The sequence below is a fragment of the Eumetopias jubatus genome, unplaced genomic scaffold (assembly GCF_037043125.1).
Source record: "Eumetopias jubatus isolate StellerSeaLion01/CBP00866 unplaced genomic scaffold, mEumJub1_p1.0 scaffold_11, whole genome shotgun sequence".
Classification (NCBI taxonomy): domain Eukaryota; kingdom Metazoa; phylum Chordata; class Mammalia; order Carnivora; family Otariidae; genus Eumetopias; species Eumetopias jubatus.
Window position 1 is genome coordinate 94,131,552 of NW_028274817.1, and position 16,322 is coordinate 94,147,873.

A 16,322-nucleotide genomic window follows, 5' to 3' on the forward strand; every position below is an offset into this window, starting at 1 on the left:
TTTGTTCTTTGGGTGTTGGGTTTGATAAGTTCTTTATAGATTTTGGATACTAGCCCTTTATCTGATATGTCATTTGCAAATATTTTCTCCCATTCTGTCGGTTGTCTTTTGTTTTGTGGACTGTTTCTTTTGCCGTGCAAAAGCTTTTTATCTTGATGAAATCCCAATAGTTCATTTTTGCCCTGGCTTCCCTTGCTTTTGGCGATGTTTCTAGGAAGAAGTTGCTGCGGCTGAGGTCGAAGAGGTTGCTGCCTGTGTTCTCCTTTAGGATTTTGATGGACTCCTGTCTCACGTTTAGGTCTTTCAACCATTTGGAGTCTATTTTTGTGTGTGGTGTAAGGAAATGGTCCAGTTTCATTCTTCTGCATGTGGCTGTCCAATTTTCCCAACACCATTTGTTGAAGAGACTGTCTTTTTTCCACTGGACATTCTTTCCTGCTTTGTCGAAGATGAGTTGACCATAGAGTTGAGGGTCCATTTCTGGGCTCTCGATTCTGTTCCATTGATCTATGTGTCTGTTTTTGTGCCAGTACCATACTGTCTTGATGATGACAGCTTTGTAATAGAGCTGGAAGTCCGGAATTGTGATGCCGCCAGCTTTGCTTTTCTTTTTCAATATTCCTCTGGCTCTTCGGGGTCTCTTCTGGTTCCATACAAATTTTAGGATTATTTGTTCCATTTCTTTGAAAAAAGTGGATGGTATTTTGATGGAGATTGCAAGCAATACATTTTTATAGTAAAAAATTTCAAGCAATATAAACTTAGATCTCTAATATAATAATGACGAAATTTCCAAGTATTATGATATGTATACACACATGCCTACATACACAACCACGCATAAATGGAATATATCATACATGATTTTTTTTAAAAGAACACCTTTCTTTTTTACTTCTCCTCTCCTCCCTTTGTTTCCTCTCACCCTGGGTTAAATAAGTATTTTACATATTACATTTCATGCCTTTCTCCTTGTTTATGTGAAAAATCATATAACATTGTGCACACCTAATGGACAATCATGTCTTTTAACCAGTTTCATAACTTGAGATTATTCTCTATATAGAATCCTGTGCTTTAGAATAAAAAAGAATTTTATTATAAAATATAACACATTAGAAAAGTACATAAAATATAAATGTACAGCATAATACAATACGGTGACCAAGTAGAAGCCTCCTTTGTGTTCTGTCCATATCACAAACCCCTTTCTCCCCCATCTTTGAAATAATATCTTAACTCTTATGGTAATCACATCTTTGCTTTTCTTTATAGTTTTACTACCTAAGCATACATTCCTAAACAATATGATTTTGTTTTGCCTGTTTTTGAACTTAATGTAAATGGAATTAAATGTTATATACTCTTTTGTGTTTTGCCTCTTTGTCTCAACATTATATTCTTTTAAGAGTCATCCAAATTATTTCATATTATTGTAGTTTGTTCATTTTTATTTATTATTTGGGTTGTTTCTAGATTTTTTTCCCTATTATTAATAAAGTTGCTATGAATATTCTTGAATATGTAACTTGATGCAGAGAAACACAAGTTTCCCCTAGGTATGCCCCAGTGAGAAGAACTGCCATGTCATAAGGCATGCATATCTCCACATGGTTATTGATATTACTTTTAAGATAATGTCAAACAACTGGGAGTAATTGTACCAATTTACAGTCTGACCAGCAACATATGAGAGTGCCCTCTGCTCGATATTCTTGTCTCCCAAAAGTTGGTATTGTCAGATTTTTTTTTCTCTCTTGCTAATCCAGTAGATGATTATGTGAAAATTAGTAATGGGAAGCCTCACTAAAACTTAGTATTGAGTACCTCTTTCTGATCATTGGCCAACTAAATTTCCTGGTTTGTGAAGTACTTTTTCAAAGCTTGCTTATTTTTATATTGATATATTTGCCTTTTTCACTGATGAGCTCACAAGATGAGTTGGAGCAACTTGTAGACCTAGAAAGTAAGAACGTGCTCAAGACAAAAGCAAACTAACAAAAACAAAAACAACATAAAAAAAAAACCAACCCAAAGTGATAGAAGTATGTCAAAGGAACACAGGAGCCAACTGAAACAGCTCCCAATGACCAAAGCTGGAAAAATTTGAGCATAAAATAAAGTAGGGGTGCCTGGGTGGCTTAGTTGTTAAGCATCTGCCTTCGGCTCAGGTCATGATCCCAGGGTCCTGGGATCGATCCCCGCATCGGGCTCTCTGCTCAATGGAAAGCCTACTTCTCCCTCTCCCACTCCCCCTGCTTGTGTTCCCTCTCTCGCTGTGTCTCTCTCTGTCAAATAAATAAAATCTTTAAAAAAATAAAGTAATATTAGATTATAACTCAAAGTATAAAATAAATATCCATCAGCATACTGATATAAATAAATGACTGAATAATAAATGGATGGAGACAAATTTCCCATGCAAAAATATTCTAGATAATTTATGTAGATATTCCATCTTTAAGAAGGTGGAACATAACTCTGTCAGTGTGGGCTGTACATAGTGACTTTGTTCCAAAGAGTACTAGAAAGAAAAGTTAGAAACGAGTAACTTTATAGTGGAGAAACCTGACAAACAGTACCTCAGTCAGGTGTTCAAAGTCAGCATCAACAGTAATGTCATGTTGATAGTATGTAAAAACAAAATGGGGCGCCTGGGTGGTACAGTCAGTTAATCAGCCGACTCTTGATTTTGCCTCAGGTCATGATCTCAGGGTCATGAGATCGAGCCCTGCGTCGGGTTCTGCACTCAGTGTGGAGTCTGCTTGAGATTCTCTCTCCCTCTGCCCCTCTTCTCTCTCTCTCTCAAATAAATAAATAAATAAATCTTAAAAAAGAAGCCAAAAAGAAAACCAAAAAACCAAACCAAACCAAACCAAAAAAAAACCCCACAGTCCCCAAACGGCATTGCTTAAGGCTGAGTCCTCAAACTAGGGCTCAATGCCTCATCCAGTTGCAATTTCAACCTCCTGCAGAAATGAAGTCTTAACCTGTCAGTCAGGAATTTCTGATGGCAACAATGAGTCTACCACTTGAGCCCTCTCCATCCCCCAAAGGAAGATGAAGTAATCTTCATGATAAGACCCCTTGCTTGTCCCCCTAAGGAAAAGCTACCTTGTTTAGAACACTCCTTCTCTATTGTTAATAACTTTCTTGCCCTACTCTCCTTCATATTAAAACTTTACATTTTGTGCACCTCCTCAGAGCTCCCCTCTACTTGCTAGGTGGGGTGCTGCCGATTCATTAATCATTTAATAAAGTCAATTAGATCTTCAAATTTACTCAGTTGAATTTTGATTTTTAACAGTACCCTGGACATAATATGGTGAGAATGGCATTTTGTCACTGTGGTCTTCCTTCCAAAAATGCTTTCTGATCATGAGAAAAACATCAGACAAACCCAAATTAAGGGAAAATTTTACAAAATACCTGACCTCAAAACAACAGTTAATCAAAAACAAGGAAAATCTGAGAAACTGTCACAGCCATGGGGAGCCTAAGAAGACATGACAATGAAATGTAATGCAGTATTTTGGATGGGATTCTGGAACAGAAAAAGAACGTTTGGTAGGAAAAAGGAAGACTGAATAAAGTATGGACTTCAGTTAATTTTAATATATCAATATTGGTTCATTGTCACAAATGTACCTCACAAATATGAGATGTTAATAAGACAGATTGGGTATGGGGTACATGGGAATTTTTTTGTATTAAATTTTCTATAAATCTAAAACCATTCTAAAAAAAAAAAAAAGCTTACCACAAAAATCATTGTAAACCTGTGACAAATCCAGCTTGGTCATGGTGTTTTATGTTTCCTAGACATGACTGATTTCAATTCGCTAAAATTTTGGTTAGGATGTTTCCATCTATACTCAGGAATACAATGAGTTTGTTATTTTCTTTTTCAAAATGCCTTTGTTTGCTTTTGGTATCTGGTTTTCACTGGCCTCCATACTACAGTTGGAAATACTCCTTTTTCTTTTTTTTTTTAAGATTTTATTTATTTATTTGAGAGAGAGACACAGTGAGAGGGAACACAAGCAGCGGGGAGTGAGAGAGGGAGAAGCAGGCTTCCCGCCGAGCAGGGAGCCAGATGCGGGGCTCGATCCCAGGACCCCGGGATCATGACCTGAGCTGAAGGCAGACGCTTAATGACTGAGCCAGCCAGGCGCCCCGGAAATACTCCTTTTTCAATTGTTTCAAAAAGTTTGTATACTCTTATATGAGGTTTCTAGAGTAATCGAATGCATAGAGGCAGAAAGAATGGTGGATGCCAGGGGCTGGATGGATGGGGAAATGGAGATTTACTATAACAGGTACAGAATTTCAGGGGTGCCTGGGTCGCTCAGTTGGTTAAGTGTCAACTCTTGGTCTGGACGCAGGTCATCATCTCAGGGTCATAAGATCGAGTCCTGCATCAGGCTCCACGCTCAGCATGGAATCTGCTTGGGATTCTCTCTCCCTCTCACCCTGCCCCTCCCCCTGCTCATGCTCTAAGTAAGTAAATAAAATCTTTTAAAAAATAGGTACAGAATTTCAATTGGGAGAGATGGAAACTTTCTGGAGATGGGTGGTAGGGGTGGTTGTACAATATGAATGTACTTTATGCCACAGAACTGCAGACTTAAAAATAGGTAAAATAGTGAATTTTATGCTATATATATATTTTACTACAAAAGTTTGTGAAATATTTAGAATTATAATTTCCTTGAAATTGTCATAGAGCTTGTCAATAAAGTCATTTAGGTTTGATTTTTTTTAATTAAAAAAATTTTTTTATTATGTTATGTTAGTCACCATATGGTACATCATTAGTTTTTGATGTAGTGATTTTTTTTCTTTATGAGATTTCTAACTGTTTCAGTTTTATTTATCCTGTCTGGAAATTTCAAGTTTGGGGAAATCATATTTTCATAGAAATTTATTCATTTCATCTAAGTTTTCAAAATTCTTGGTATATCATTGTTGATATTAGATCTCTTATCTATAGTTACATTTACTTTTTCATTCATAGTATTATTTGTTTTTGCCTTCTGTATTTTTTCCTTGATGATCTTTCCAGAGATTATTTACCTTGTTAGGTTTTTTTTTTTTTGAAGAACTGACATTTGTTTTGTATTTTATCTTTGTTTTAGAGTTAATTTTTTTAGATTTCTATTCTTAATTATATCTTTATTTTTATTTTGAATTTAGTGTGTAATCCTTCTCCTAAAAGTTAGATTCATAGTGAATAATTTTCACCCCTTCTTCCTCTCTCATATAAATATTTAAGGCTATATAATTTTCTCCCAAGTGAGACTTTTGCTGCATTCTTTACTTTTTTTGGTAGTATTGTTATTTTCATATAGTTCTGATTGTTTTTATATGCTCATTACGATTTCTTCTTCTTTAACCCAGTAATTATTTAGTGGTGTGTTTTTACTTGGCAGATTTGTGGGATAACTTATGTTTTTGTTATTAATACCTATTGTAATTGTGTCAAGGTCAGAGAACATGCTGAGTATGATTTTTAACAGAATTTAAAGTCTGAGTTGTTATGTATACATTCTCTCTCACTTCTTTGGTCTTAGCTTTATATTTATTAAGACAGCAACTTTACTAGCTAGATAATCTCCTTTACTTTTTATATCCCTTGCAACACTTCCTGGGATTTCTTTCTCCTGAGTATTTCCTTTAAAACTATTTCAGTTCAAGCCTTTTTATCTTATACTTACTGTTGTTGAAAACTCTTGATATTAATTTGATCCTTGTTCATGTGTATGTAATAGGATTTCTCTCTAGAAGTTTTTTTTTTTTTTTTAGAATTTTCTCTTATGACTGATATTCTTAGATTTCACTATAATGTGCCTAGGTGTAAGTTGTTACTTATATCTCATCTTTGGCACTTTCCAATAGAGACAGATTTTTCTTTAATTCTGAGACATATATCCCAATTATTTCTTCAAATAATCCCTTTTCTATATTTTTAGTCTTTTCCTCTTTTTGGGTATGCTACTGCCCAGTTGTTAGCACGTAAACTATTAGTTCTCATATTTCTTTATTTAAAAAAAGATATAAAAACTTTCAAACATCCACAAAAATAGAGGAAACAGTATAATGAACTCTTGTAACTGATCACTGAACTTAAAATTATCGATATATTGCCAAAGTTTTGTCAGCTACTCTCCATGTTGTTTACTTATTTCCCACAGCTTTACTGAGCTATAATTTACAAACCATAAAATTTGCCAACTCTAAGTATACACTCCAGTGACTTTTAGCAAATTTACAGTTGTGCGATCAACATAATCCAGTTTTAAAACGTATCCATGAGCCCAATATGTTTCCTCATGCCTGTTTGCAATCAATCCCCACTCCCTTAGAAGCCATTAATCTGGTTTACTTTCTCCCTAGATTGGCCTTTTCCAGGTATTTCATACAAATGGAATCATACAATATGTGGCCTTTTGTGTCTGGCTTCTTTCATTAAGCATTGTGTGTTTTAGGTTCATCCATCTCGTAGTATGAATCAGTATTTCATTCCTTTTTAGTACTGAATATTATTCCATTGTATGAAATACAATTATAATTTATTTATTCACCAGCTGATGGATATCTGGATTATTTCCACTCTTTGGCCATTCGGACTAATATATCTACGAACATTTGTATGCCCATCTTTGTGTGGACATTGCTTTTCACTTCTCTTGGACAGACACTTCGGAATGGAAATGCTGGGTTGTATAGTAACTATATGTTTTACTTTTTAAAGAAACTACCAAACTTTTATTCCAGCGTGTCTGTACCGTTTTACCTTCCTAAACAGCAGTGTAGAAGGGCTTCAATTTCTGTACATCTTTGCAGATGTCCTGTCTTTTTGCTTATAACCATTCTAGTAGGTATTAAGTGATATCTCATTGTGGTTTTAATAGTTCATTTCTCTAATTAATGATGCATCTTTTCACATGGTTATTGCATATTTATAAATCTCCTTTGGCAAAATATCTATTCAAATCTTATAGCCATTTTCTAATGGGATTTTTTTGTCTTTTTTTATGTTGATTGTAGGGGTTCTTTATATATTCTAGCTACAAGTTCTTTTTCAAATATATGATTTGCAAATATTTTACTCAAGTCTACGCTTGTCTTTTCATTTTTTTATGTTTTCTTCTATGAGTTTATTTTTTGTCTCTTCATTTTTATAATGTCTTTTGAGATACAAAACTTTTAAACTGATAAAATTTATCATTTTTTTTCCTTGAGTGTATCATGCATCATACATTTGGTATCATATCTAAGAATTCTCTGCCTAACTTGAAGTCTTAAAGATTTTCTCCTAGATTTCATTTTAGAAATTTTAGTTTTAGTTTTTACATTTAGGGATATAATCCGTTTTGAGTTAGTTTTTATTCATGGTGTGTGTTTTGGGTTTTTTTGTTTGTTTGTTTTATGGCATATGGATATCCAATTGTCCTATCATGATTTGATGAAAAGATCCTTTCCTCACTGAATTGCCAAAAATCAACTGACGAAAAATATAAGGGCTTATTTCTGGACTCTCAATTACATTCTTTTGATTGCCTATGTTTGTGCCAATAGTGCACTATACTGATCACTTAGCTGTATACAAAGTTTTGAAACCTACTAGAGAAAGTCTTCCAACTTTGCTCTTTGAAATTTATTTTCTTATTCTGGATCCTCTGCATTTCCATATAAATTTTAGAATCAGCATGTCTATTTCCACAAGATAGCCTGCTTAGATCTTAATGGGGTTTGTGTTGAGTTTATAGATTCATTTGGAGAGAATATTGAATCTTCTAATCCATGCACATACAATGTCTATTTATTTAGATCTTCTTTAATTTAGCTCAGCAATATTTTTCTAAATTTCAATACAACAGTCTTATAGTTTTTTGACAATTTTATTCCTAAGTATTTTATTCTTTTTCATGCTACTCTTAATGGAATTATATTAATTTCATTTCAGATTGTTCATTGCTGAAATACAATTGATTTTTGTATTTTGATCTTATATCTTACAACCTTGGTGAACTTACTAGTTCTAGTAATATTTTTCTAGATTCTTTAGGATTTTCCACATACAGAATCATGTCAACTGCATATAAAGCAGTTATTACTTCTTTCTTTCCAATGAGATGCCTTCCTTTCCTTTGTTCTTTCCTCTTTTTTATTTTTCCTTTGTACTTTCTTTTCTTTTTCCCTTCCTTACTGCATTGGCTAGAAGCTCCTGTAAAATGTTGAACAGAAATGATGAAGGTGGGGGCGCCTGGGTGGCTCAGTCGTTAAGCGTCTGCCTTCGGCTCAGGTCATGATCCCAGGGTCCTGGGATTGATTCCCGTACCGGGCTCCCTGCTCAGTGGGAAGCCTGCTTCTCCCTTTCCCACGCCCCCTGCTTGTGTTCCTGCTCTCGCTGTCTCTTTCTCTGTCAAATAAATAAATAAAATCTTAAAAAAAAAAAAAGAAATGATGAAGGTGATAATCTTTGTGCCTTGTTCCTGCACTGGGGGGGAAAGCATTTTTTTTTTTTTTTTGCCATCATGTATGATGTTAACTGTAGGAATTTTGTAGATGCCCTTTATTAGACTAAAAAAGTTCACTCCTATTTTTTCGAGTTTTATTATAGATGTTGAATTTTGTCAAATGCTTTTTCTGCATCTATTGAGATGATATGGTTATTGTCTTTTATTATATTGATATGCTGTATTACAGTAATTTATTTTTAAATGCTAAATCAATCTTGCATCCATGGAATAAATCCCACTTGGTTATGGCGTGCAATCCTTTTTTGTTACTGGACTTAGTTTTCTAATACTTTATGAATGGTTTTTCCATCTGTATTCATAATGGATATTATTCTGTAGTTTCTTACAATGTCTTTCTCTAGCTTTGGTGTCAAGGTAATGCTGGCTTCACAAAATGAGTTGGGAAGTAATTTTCTGAGTAAGTTTATGAAGAATTGATATCATTGCATTTTCAAATATGTGATAGATTTCACCAATGAAGGAATTTATCCCTCAGCATTTCTTTAGGGGAAGATTTTAAATTACTAATTCAATATCCTTTGTTTTTAGATTTGTTTGAGAAAGAGAAAGAGAGCACGCACACGCACGTGTGTGGGGGGGGGGGGCGGGGAGGGGCAGAGGGAGAGAAACTCAAGCAGACTCCCTGGTCAGCATGGAGCTTGATGCAGGGCTCAATCTCACGACCCTGAGATCATGACCTGAGCCGAAATCAAGAGTCGGACGCTTAACCAACTGAGCCACCCAGGCGTCCCATTTAATTCCATATCTTTTTAAATTAGGTATAACTAACATACAGTGTTATATTAGTTTAAGGTGTATGATATAATGATTCAACAATTCCAAGCATTTCTCAGTGCTCAGCAAGTTAAGTGTACTCTTAATCCCCTTTATTTCATCCATCCTCCCCCACCCCGGTCTGCTCTGGCAATAACCAGGTTGTTCTCTGTATTTATAGGTCTAATTATGCTTTTTGTTTGTTTATTCATTTCTTTTTAGATTTCACATATAAGTGAATAGGTATTTGTCTTTCTCAGACTTATTTCATGTAGATTTATATCCGCTAGGTCCATCCATGCTGTTGCACATGGCAAGATTTCATTCTTTTTTAAGGCTGAGTACTGTTCCATTGTATATACATACTACATCTGCTTTATCTACTCATCTATGGACGCACACTTAGACTGCTTCAATAGCTTGGCTATTACAAATAGTGCAGTGATAAATATAGGCGTGCATATATCTTTTCAAATTAACGTTTTTGTTTTATTTGGATAAATACCCAAATAGTGGAATCACTGGATTAGATGATGATTCCATTTTTACTTTTTGAGGACCTGTCATACTGTTTTCCACAGACGCTTCATCAATTTGCATTCCCACCAACAATGCATGAGGGTTCCTTTATTCTCCCCATCCTCACCAACACTTGTTATTTCTTGTCTTTTTGATTCTAGCCATTCTGACAGGTGTAAAGTAATAGCAGATTGTGGTTTTAATTTGCCTTTCTCTGATGCTTAGTGATGTTGAGCATCTTTTCAAGTGTCTGTTGACAATCTGTATGTCTTCTTTTGGAAAAAAATATTTATTAAGGTCCTCTGCTGTTTGATTGGATTGTTTTTTCCTCAGTGTTGAGTTGTATAACTTCATTACATATTTTGGATATTAACCCTTTAATGGATAAATCATTTGCAAATATAAATATAAATATATGTTTTTGGTTGATGGTTTCCTTCGTGGGACAATAGCTTGTTATTTTGGTGTGGTCCCAATAGTTTAATTTTACTTTTGTTTCCTTTGCTGGAGGAGACACATCCAGAAAAATGTTTCTACAGCTGATGTGAAAAAATTACTGTATGTTTTCTACTAGAATTTTTATGGTTTCTGGTCTCACATTTAGGCCTTTCATCCCTTTTGAGTTTATTGTTGTGTATGCTGTAAGAAAGTAGTCCAGTTTCACTCTTTTGCATGTTGTTGTCCAGTTTTCCCGCATCATTTCTTGGAAAGACTGTCTTTTCCCCCTGCGTATTCTTGCCTCCTTTGTAATAGATTAATTGACCATATAAGCATGGGTTTATTTCTGGGCTCTCTATTCTGTTCCATTGATCTCTGTGAATATTTTTGTGCCAGTACCATAGTGTTTTGATTATTACAGCTTTGAAGTATAGCTTGAAATCTGGGATTGTGATACCTCCAGCTTTGTTCTTCTTTTTCAAGACTGCTTTGGCTATTTGGGGTCTTTGGTGGTTCCATACGAATTTTAGGGTTATTTGTTCTAGTTCTAGTGAAAAATGTTGTTGGTATTTTGATAGGGATTGCATTCAATCTGTAGATTACTTTGGGTAGTATGGACATTTTAACAATATATGTTCTTCCAATGCATAAGCATTGAATATCTTTCCATTAGCTTATGTCCTCTCCAGGTTCTTTCATCACTGTTTATGTAAGTTTTCAGAGTATAGGTCTTTCACCTTCTTGGTTAAGTTTATTTCTATGTATTTTATTCTTTTTGGTGCAACTGCAAATGGGATCATTTTCTTAATTTCTCTTTTTGCTACTCCATTATTAGTGTACAGAAATGCAACAGATTTCTGTGTATTAATTTTATATCTTGGGACTTTACTGAATTCATTTAGCAGTTCTAATAGTTTTTTGGTGGAGTCTTTAGGGTTTTCTATATACAGTATCATGTCATTTGCAAATAGTGCAAGTTTTACTTCTTCCTTACCAATTTGGATGCCTTCTGTTTCTTTATGTTGTCTGATTGCTGTGGCTAGGACTTCCAGTACTATGTTGAATAAAAGTAGTGGGAAGTGGACATCCTTGTCTTGTTCTTGATCTTGGAGGAAAAGTTCTCAGGCTGATGTTAGCTCTAAGTTTTTTCATATACGGCCTTTATGTTGAGATATGTTCCCTCTAACCCCCCTTAGTTCAGAGTTTTTATTATGAATGGATATTGTACTTTGTCAAATGCTTTTTCTGCATCTACTGAGATGATCATATTTTTTTTCCTTTCTCTTGTAAATGTGATATATCATGATAATTGATTTGTGAATACTGAACCACCCTTGCATCCCTGGAATAAATCCCACTTGATGGTGGTGAAAGATTTTTATTTATTTTGTAATATTTTATTTATTTATTTGACAGAGAGAGAGACAGCAAGAGAGGGAACACAAGCAGGGAGAGTGGGAGAGGGAGAAGCAGGCTTCCTGCCCAGGAGGGAGCCCGATGCGGGGCTTGATCCCAGGACCCTGGGATCATGACCTGAGCTGAAAGCAGACTCTTAATGACCGAGCCACCCAGGCGCCCCGCAGATGATTTTTTAAATGTATTGCTGGATTCAGTTCACTAATACTTTATTGAGGATTTCTGCATCTATGTTCAGCAGAGATATTGGCCTACAGTTTTATTTCTTCATCATGTCTTTATCTGGTTTTGATATCAGCATAATGCTGGCCTTACGGAATGAATCTGAAAGTTTTCCTCCTCTTCTATTTTTTGGAAATTTTGAGATCAATAGGTATTAACTCTTCTTTAAATATTTGGTAGAATTCACCTGTGAAGCCATCTGGTCCTGGACTTTTGTTTGTTGGGAGTTTTTTGATTACTGATTCAACTTCATTGCCACTAAATGGTCTATTCAAATCTTCTATTTTTTCCCGATACAGTTTTAGTGTTGAAGTCCTTTAACTTTTGCTTATCTAGGAAACTCTTTACCTCTTTTTCAATCCTGAATAACTTTGCCAGGTATTCTTGGTTGTAGTTTGTTGTTGTTGTTGTTGTTGTTGTTGTTTTCCTTTCAGCACTTTGAATATATCATGCCACTTCCTTCTGACCTGGAAAGTTTCTGATAAAAACTCAGGTGATAGCCTCATGGTGTTTCCCTTGTATTTCAGTATTTTCTCTTGCTGCTTTTTAAAATTCTGTCTTTATCACTATTTTTTGCCATTTTAATTATTATGTGTCTTGATGTGGACCTCCTTGGGTTGATTTTATTGGAGACTCTCTGTGCCTTTTGTATTTGGATGTGTGTTTCCTTGCCCAGATTGGGTAAGCTTTCAGCTATTACTTCTTTAAATAAGTTTTCTGCCCCCTCCTCTCTCTCTTTTTCTTCTGGGATCCCTATAATGTAAATGTTATTATGCTTAATGATAGTGCTGAGTTCCCATAAGCTATTTATTCTCATTTTGTATTATTCTTTTTTCTTTTTGCTGTTCAGCTTGAATGCTTTCCATTACCCTGTCTTCCAGATTGTTGATTTGTTCTTCTGCATATTCTAATTTGCTGTTGATTCCCTCTAGTGCATTTTTAATGTCAGTTATTGAGTTCTCTAGGATCAGGAACAGTTTGATAACATTGGAATTAGCTGTTCTTCAAAGGTTGAACAAAAGTAAGCTTTGAAACCATTCAATCTTATAGCCCTCCGTCGCCCCTGCTTTCTGTGGTGGATTTAAAAAATACTTCCCAGGTTTCTTTACTCTAGTAAATAACATTGAGTTTGAGAACTAAGTTTCCTGGCTTGCTTCGGAAAATTACATTAATGTCATTTAACGTGTGTGTTATATCTTTCTCCTAAGGAGTTCAAATTGCATTACAGCAATTACAGAAATCAGAATCAAGATATTAGAACTGGAAGGAACCTGAAAAATAATCTAACTCAACCATCTAATTTCATAAATGAGTTCACATAAACATTAATTTTCATATAATTTAGTTTCAGTTAGGAAGGTAGTTTATTAGGGGTAACTTCAGACGTAGAAATGTTCATATAAGCTAAACAGTCAGCTAAGTCTAGTAATATTTGGTTTAGGAAATGTTGGGATCTTTCACTTTCCAGGTTTAGATTAAATGATGTGAAGCCAGGAACTGAAATTCCCAACAGGTATTTTTTTAGTGAAAATCTTCACTCATTATCCCGATTACCAGTTAACTTTTCTAAGTCATTCTTTCGTTGTTTTTATATATTGAATGTGAAGACTAATAGGAATGGATTATCCTGTATCTTTACTTTATTCTCACCTAAAAGTGGAAAGGTTTAGAACAAGACTGTGCCCGTTCCTCATGATCATTAGACTTTCTTCCACATCCAACTTACCAAGTCTTTGTCCAAAGCCCCAGGGACAGACTTGCTTCTTATGTTTGCAGTATTGTCTAAGTCTTCTGGAAAGGACCCACTCAGATCTAACTCAGATCGAGTCCGGTCTGGAGGAGTGAAGAGAGAGGAGAGATATGAATCAGCTTATTTTGTTAGAAGATTTCAGTTTTCATTGCAAATGTTTTATCTTTTTTCCCATTCTTTCTAGGCACAGGGCCTAGGGTGTCATGAAAGCAACAGTCAGAGTCAATAACTTCATGCCGTTTGTACTAACGTGTTTCTCTTTTTTCTTAAAGTGTTTTCAAATTTTCTTGAGAATTGCATTACCAACAGTGATGTGTTCATTTCATCTTTGATTAAAGGAAGCTAAATGTTCTATTGTAAAATGCAAATTTGTAAACTAAGTTTCCTGTTTTTCTCATAGACTGAAAAACTCTCATTGAATGGGGCCTTAAAATATAATGAGCCCATAGAAAAAAATAAAGCGTGAATCATTCTTGATTTATATACTTAGAGAATTCACTGTGTTTTCATATCTGACATAAAATGCTATTAAATGACATAGCAGGGCGCCTGGGTGGCTCAGTTGGTTAAGCGACTGCCTTCGGCTCAGGTCATGATCCTGGAGTCCCCGGATCGAGTCCCACATCGGGCTCCCTGTTCAGCAGGGAGTCTGCCTCTCCCTCTGACCCTCTTCCCTCTCGTGCTCTCTATCTCTCATTCTCTAATAAATAAATAAAATCTTTAAAAAAAATAAAAAAATAAATGACATAGCAACTTTCTTTCATATGAAAAGGGAGTGGCTACAGGTAAACTGAGAAGAAGTTCTATTTCTTTGGGCACCAGAACATTCTTTCATCAGAGGAACATCTTGCTTTTAAAAAAAATATAATTTGAAGAACAATGCACAACTCAGTCATGCTGTGGACAACTTACTAAGACACAGGTTACTTACACAGAACAGTTCTATATCAAAGTCCTGCTGAGATCTAGTTGCTCATAATGAGAAAGATTAAAGAGAGCAATCACATACTTGAGTTTGAAATGGTAAATTAAATAATGCAGAAGTGCTTAGGACAGTGCCTGACACAGAGTATGTACTCAATAAACAGGAGCTGTTGACTAGAAGTAGTAGCAAAACGATCTATGAGGTGGGCTTCTATATTAGTTTAAAATTTTTCTTTTAACAGGAGAACCAATCTTGTCATCCTGAACAAAATGCAACAATAACTACATATATTCAGAAAATGCTTTGGGAGTTTCCTGACTAGAAAGACTCCCCAACTCAGCATACAGAATCCAGCCTCAGGCTTTATGCAAATATCATCGTTAGGTAAGTTAGCTTTCTCTTGTTGAGGATTTTGTCATGATTTTAATTCTACACAGGGGACATAAGCTTCCTAACTATGGCAAATTTCTCTAAAGAATTTTCTTATTTATAGGTAATAAAATGACAACACAAATAATACCTGCTTCCCAGGGTTGTTGTGATGAAGAAGTGAAATGATATACCGTATCTGAATGTACCATACAAACGAAAAGGGTTGTTATTAATACCTTAATGCTGCTTGCAAATAACTTTCTATTTAAACCACAGGATAATTAATCTGTCTAGATATAGGGCATTTATGACCACCATGTCAAATGAACCATCATTTCCCTGAATTCTGGGAAAGCACCTGTATCTTTCCATCAAATGAACCAACACTCCTACACTCCTGTACTGACATTTGGTATAGCTCTGAAAAGTGGCAGTGATGACTGACAAGTGTATACACTTAATAAATGGATTTTGCACAAATGCAAGAGGCTCAGGGCATTACCTGGGTCCACATTTAAGCTGTTCTTATGGAACGGGCCTACATGATGGGTCAAAGAACAAACGGTTATTTTCTAAAACATGGAACATTCATTTAATGTCACACAAGGCAGTTAATTTGAAACGATTTAGTCTTTTTTTTTTTTTTAAAGAGTAATCATGCTGTAAATACCTACCTGAGGAGAGGGAGATCTCAGACACCGCTATGGAAGGTGTACCAGAAACGTTTCTGCGATGACTCTTTGTGAGGTCCTCACACGTGCTTTCAATGGCAGCCAAATCCACGGAATTTTCAAAACCGCGTTCCTTCTCACAAAGTAAAAATGAAAAAAAAAATTATAATGACTGTAATTTACTTTAAAAGGCTCCCATATGAATATACTTCAGTATAACCATATTGGCATTGTATTTCTCTTTAGGAGGAGCTAGTTGACATTTGGGGGGATCCTCATCAGGAGTCCATATAACTCTAAAGTTTACTATCAGTAATTGCTCTATAAAACCTATACCAAGAGGTTTGTTAAGTAGCACAAAAGTTCAAAATAATTCTTCATTCACAAAATCGTGTGTGTTCTAATACATGGTTGGCAAGAAAGATGATATAAGTACCTCCAATCTTACATGAACTATATATAAGAATCTGGCTAGCTTCACATCCCCAGAGTAATACTCAAGCTTAGTACTCTGTTTGGTCCTGTGTTTATTCCCACTCTCCACACCCTGTTTCCTCAACCACCCCCTACCTCCTCTACCCCCATTTAACAGAAGACCATGATCCACATCCAGGTTAATACACGGCATAGAAGGGCCCCCAGGATACTGCCCCAGCCTTGGGCCAGAGTCCGGCTGATTGCTCAGTGCCTCAGCCATATCAGTTACTAAA

At 35.3% G+C, this 16,322-nt stretch overlaps 1 protein-coding gene across 4 annotated transcripts in view; it reads right to left on the reverse strand.

The window, feature by feature from the left end:
* SYTL5 (synaptotagmin like 5) overlaps positions 1-16,322 on the reverse strand; it is a 106,267-nt gene that overhangs the window by 24,315 nt on the left and 65,630 nt on the right. For 2 of the 4 annotated variants that reach the window (XM_028113538.1, XM_028113537.1), the window contains exons 7-8: positions 15,616-15,745; positions 13,621-13,727 (exon numbers count right to left, since the gene is read on the reverse strand). In XM_028113538.1, coding sequence (XP_027969339.1) covers positions 13,621-13,727; positions 15,616-15,745 — 237 coding nt within the window. Of the gene's footprint in view, positions 1-13,620; positions 13,728-15,615; positions 15,749-16,322 lie in introns of all 4 variants that reach the window. The other 2 variants (XM_088028497.1, XM_088028498.1) reach the window with 1 other exon arrangement.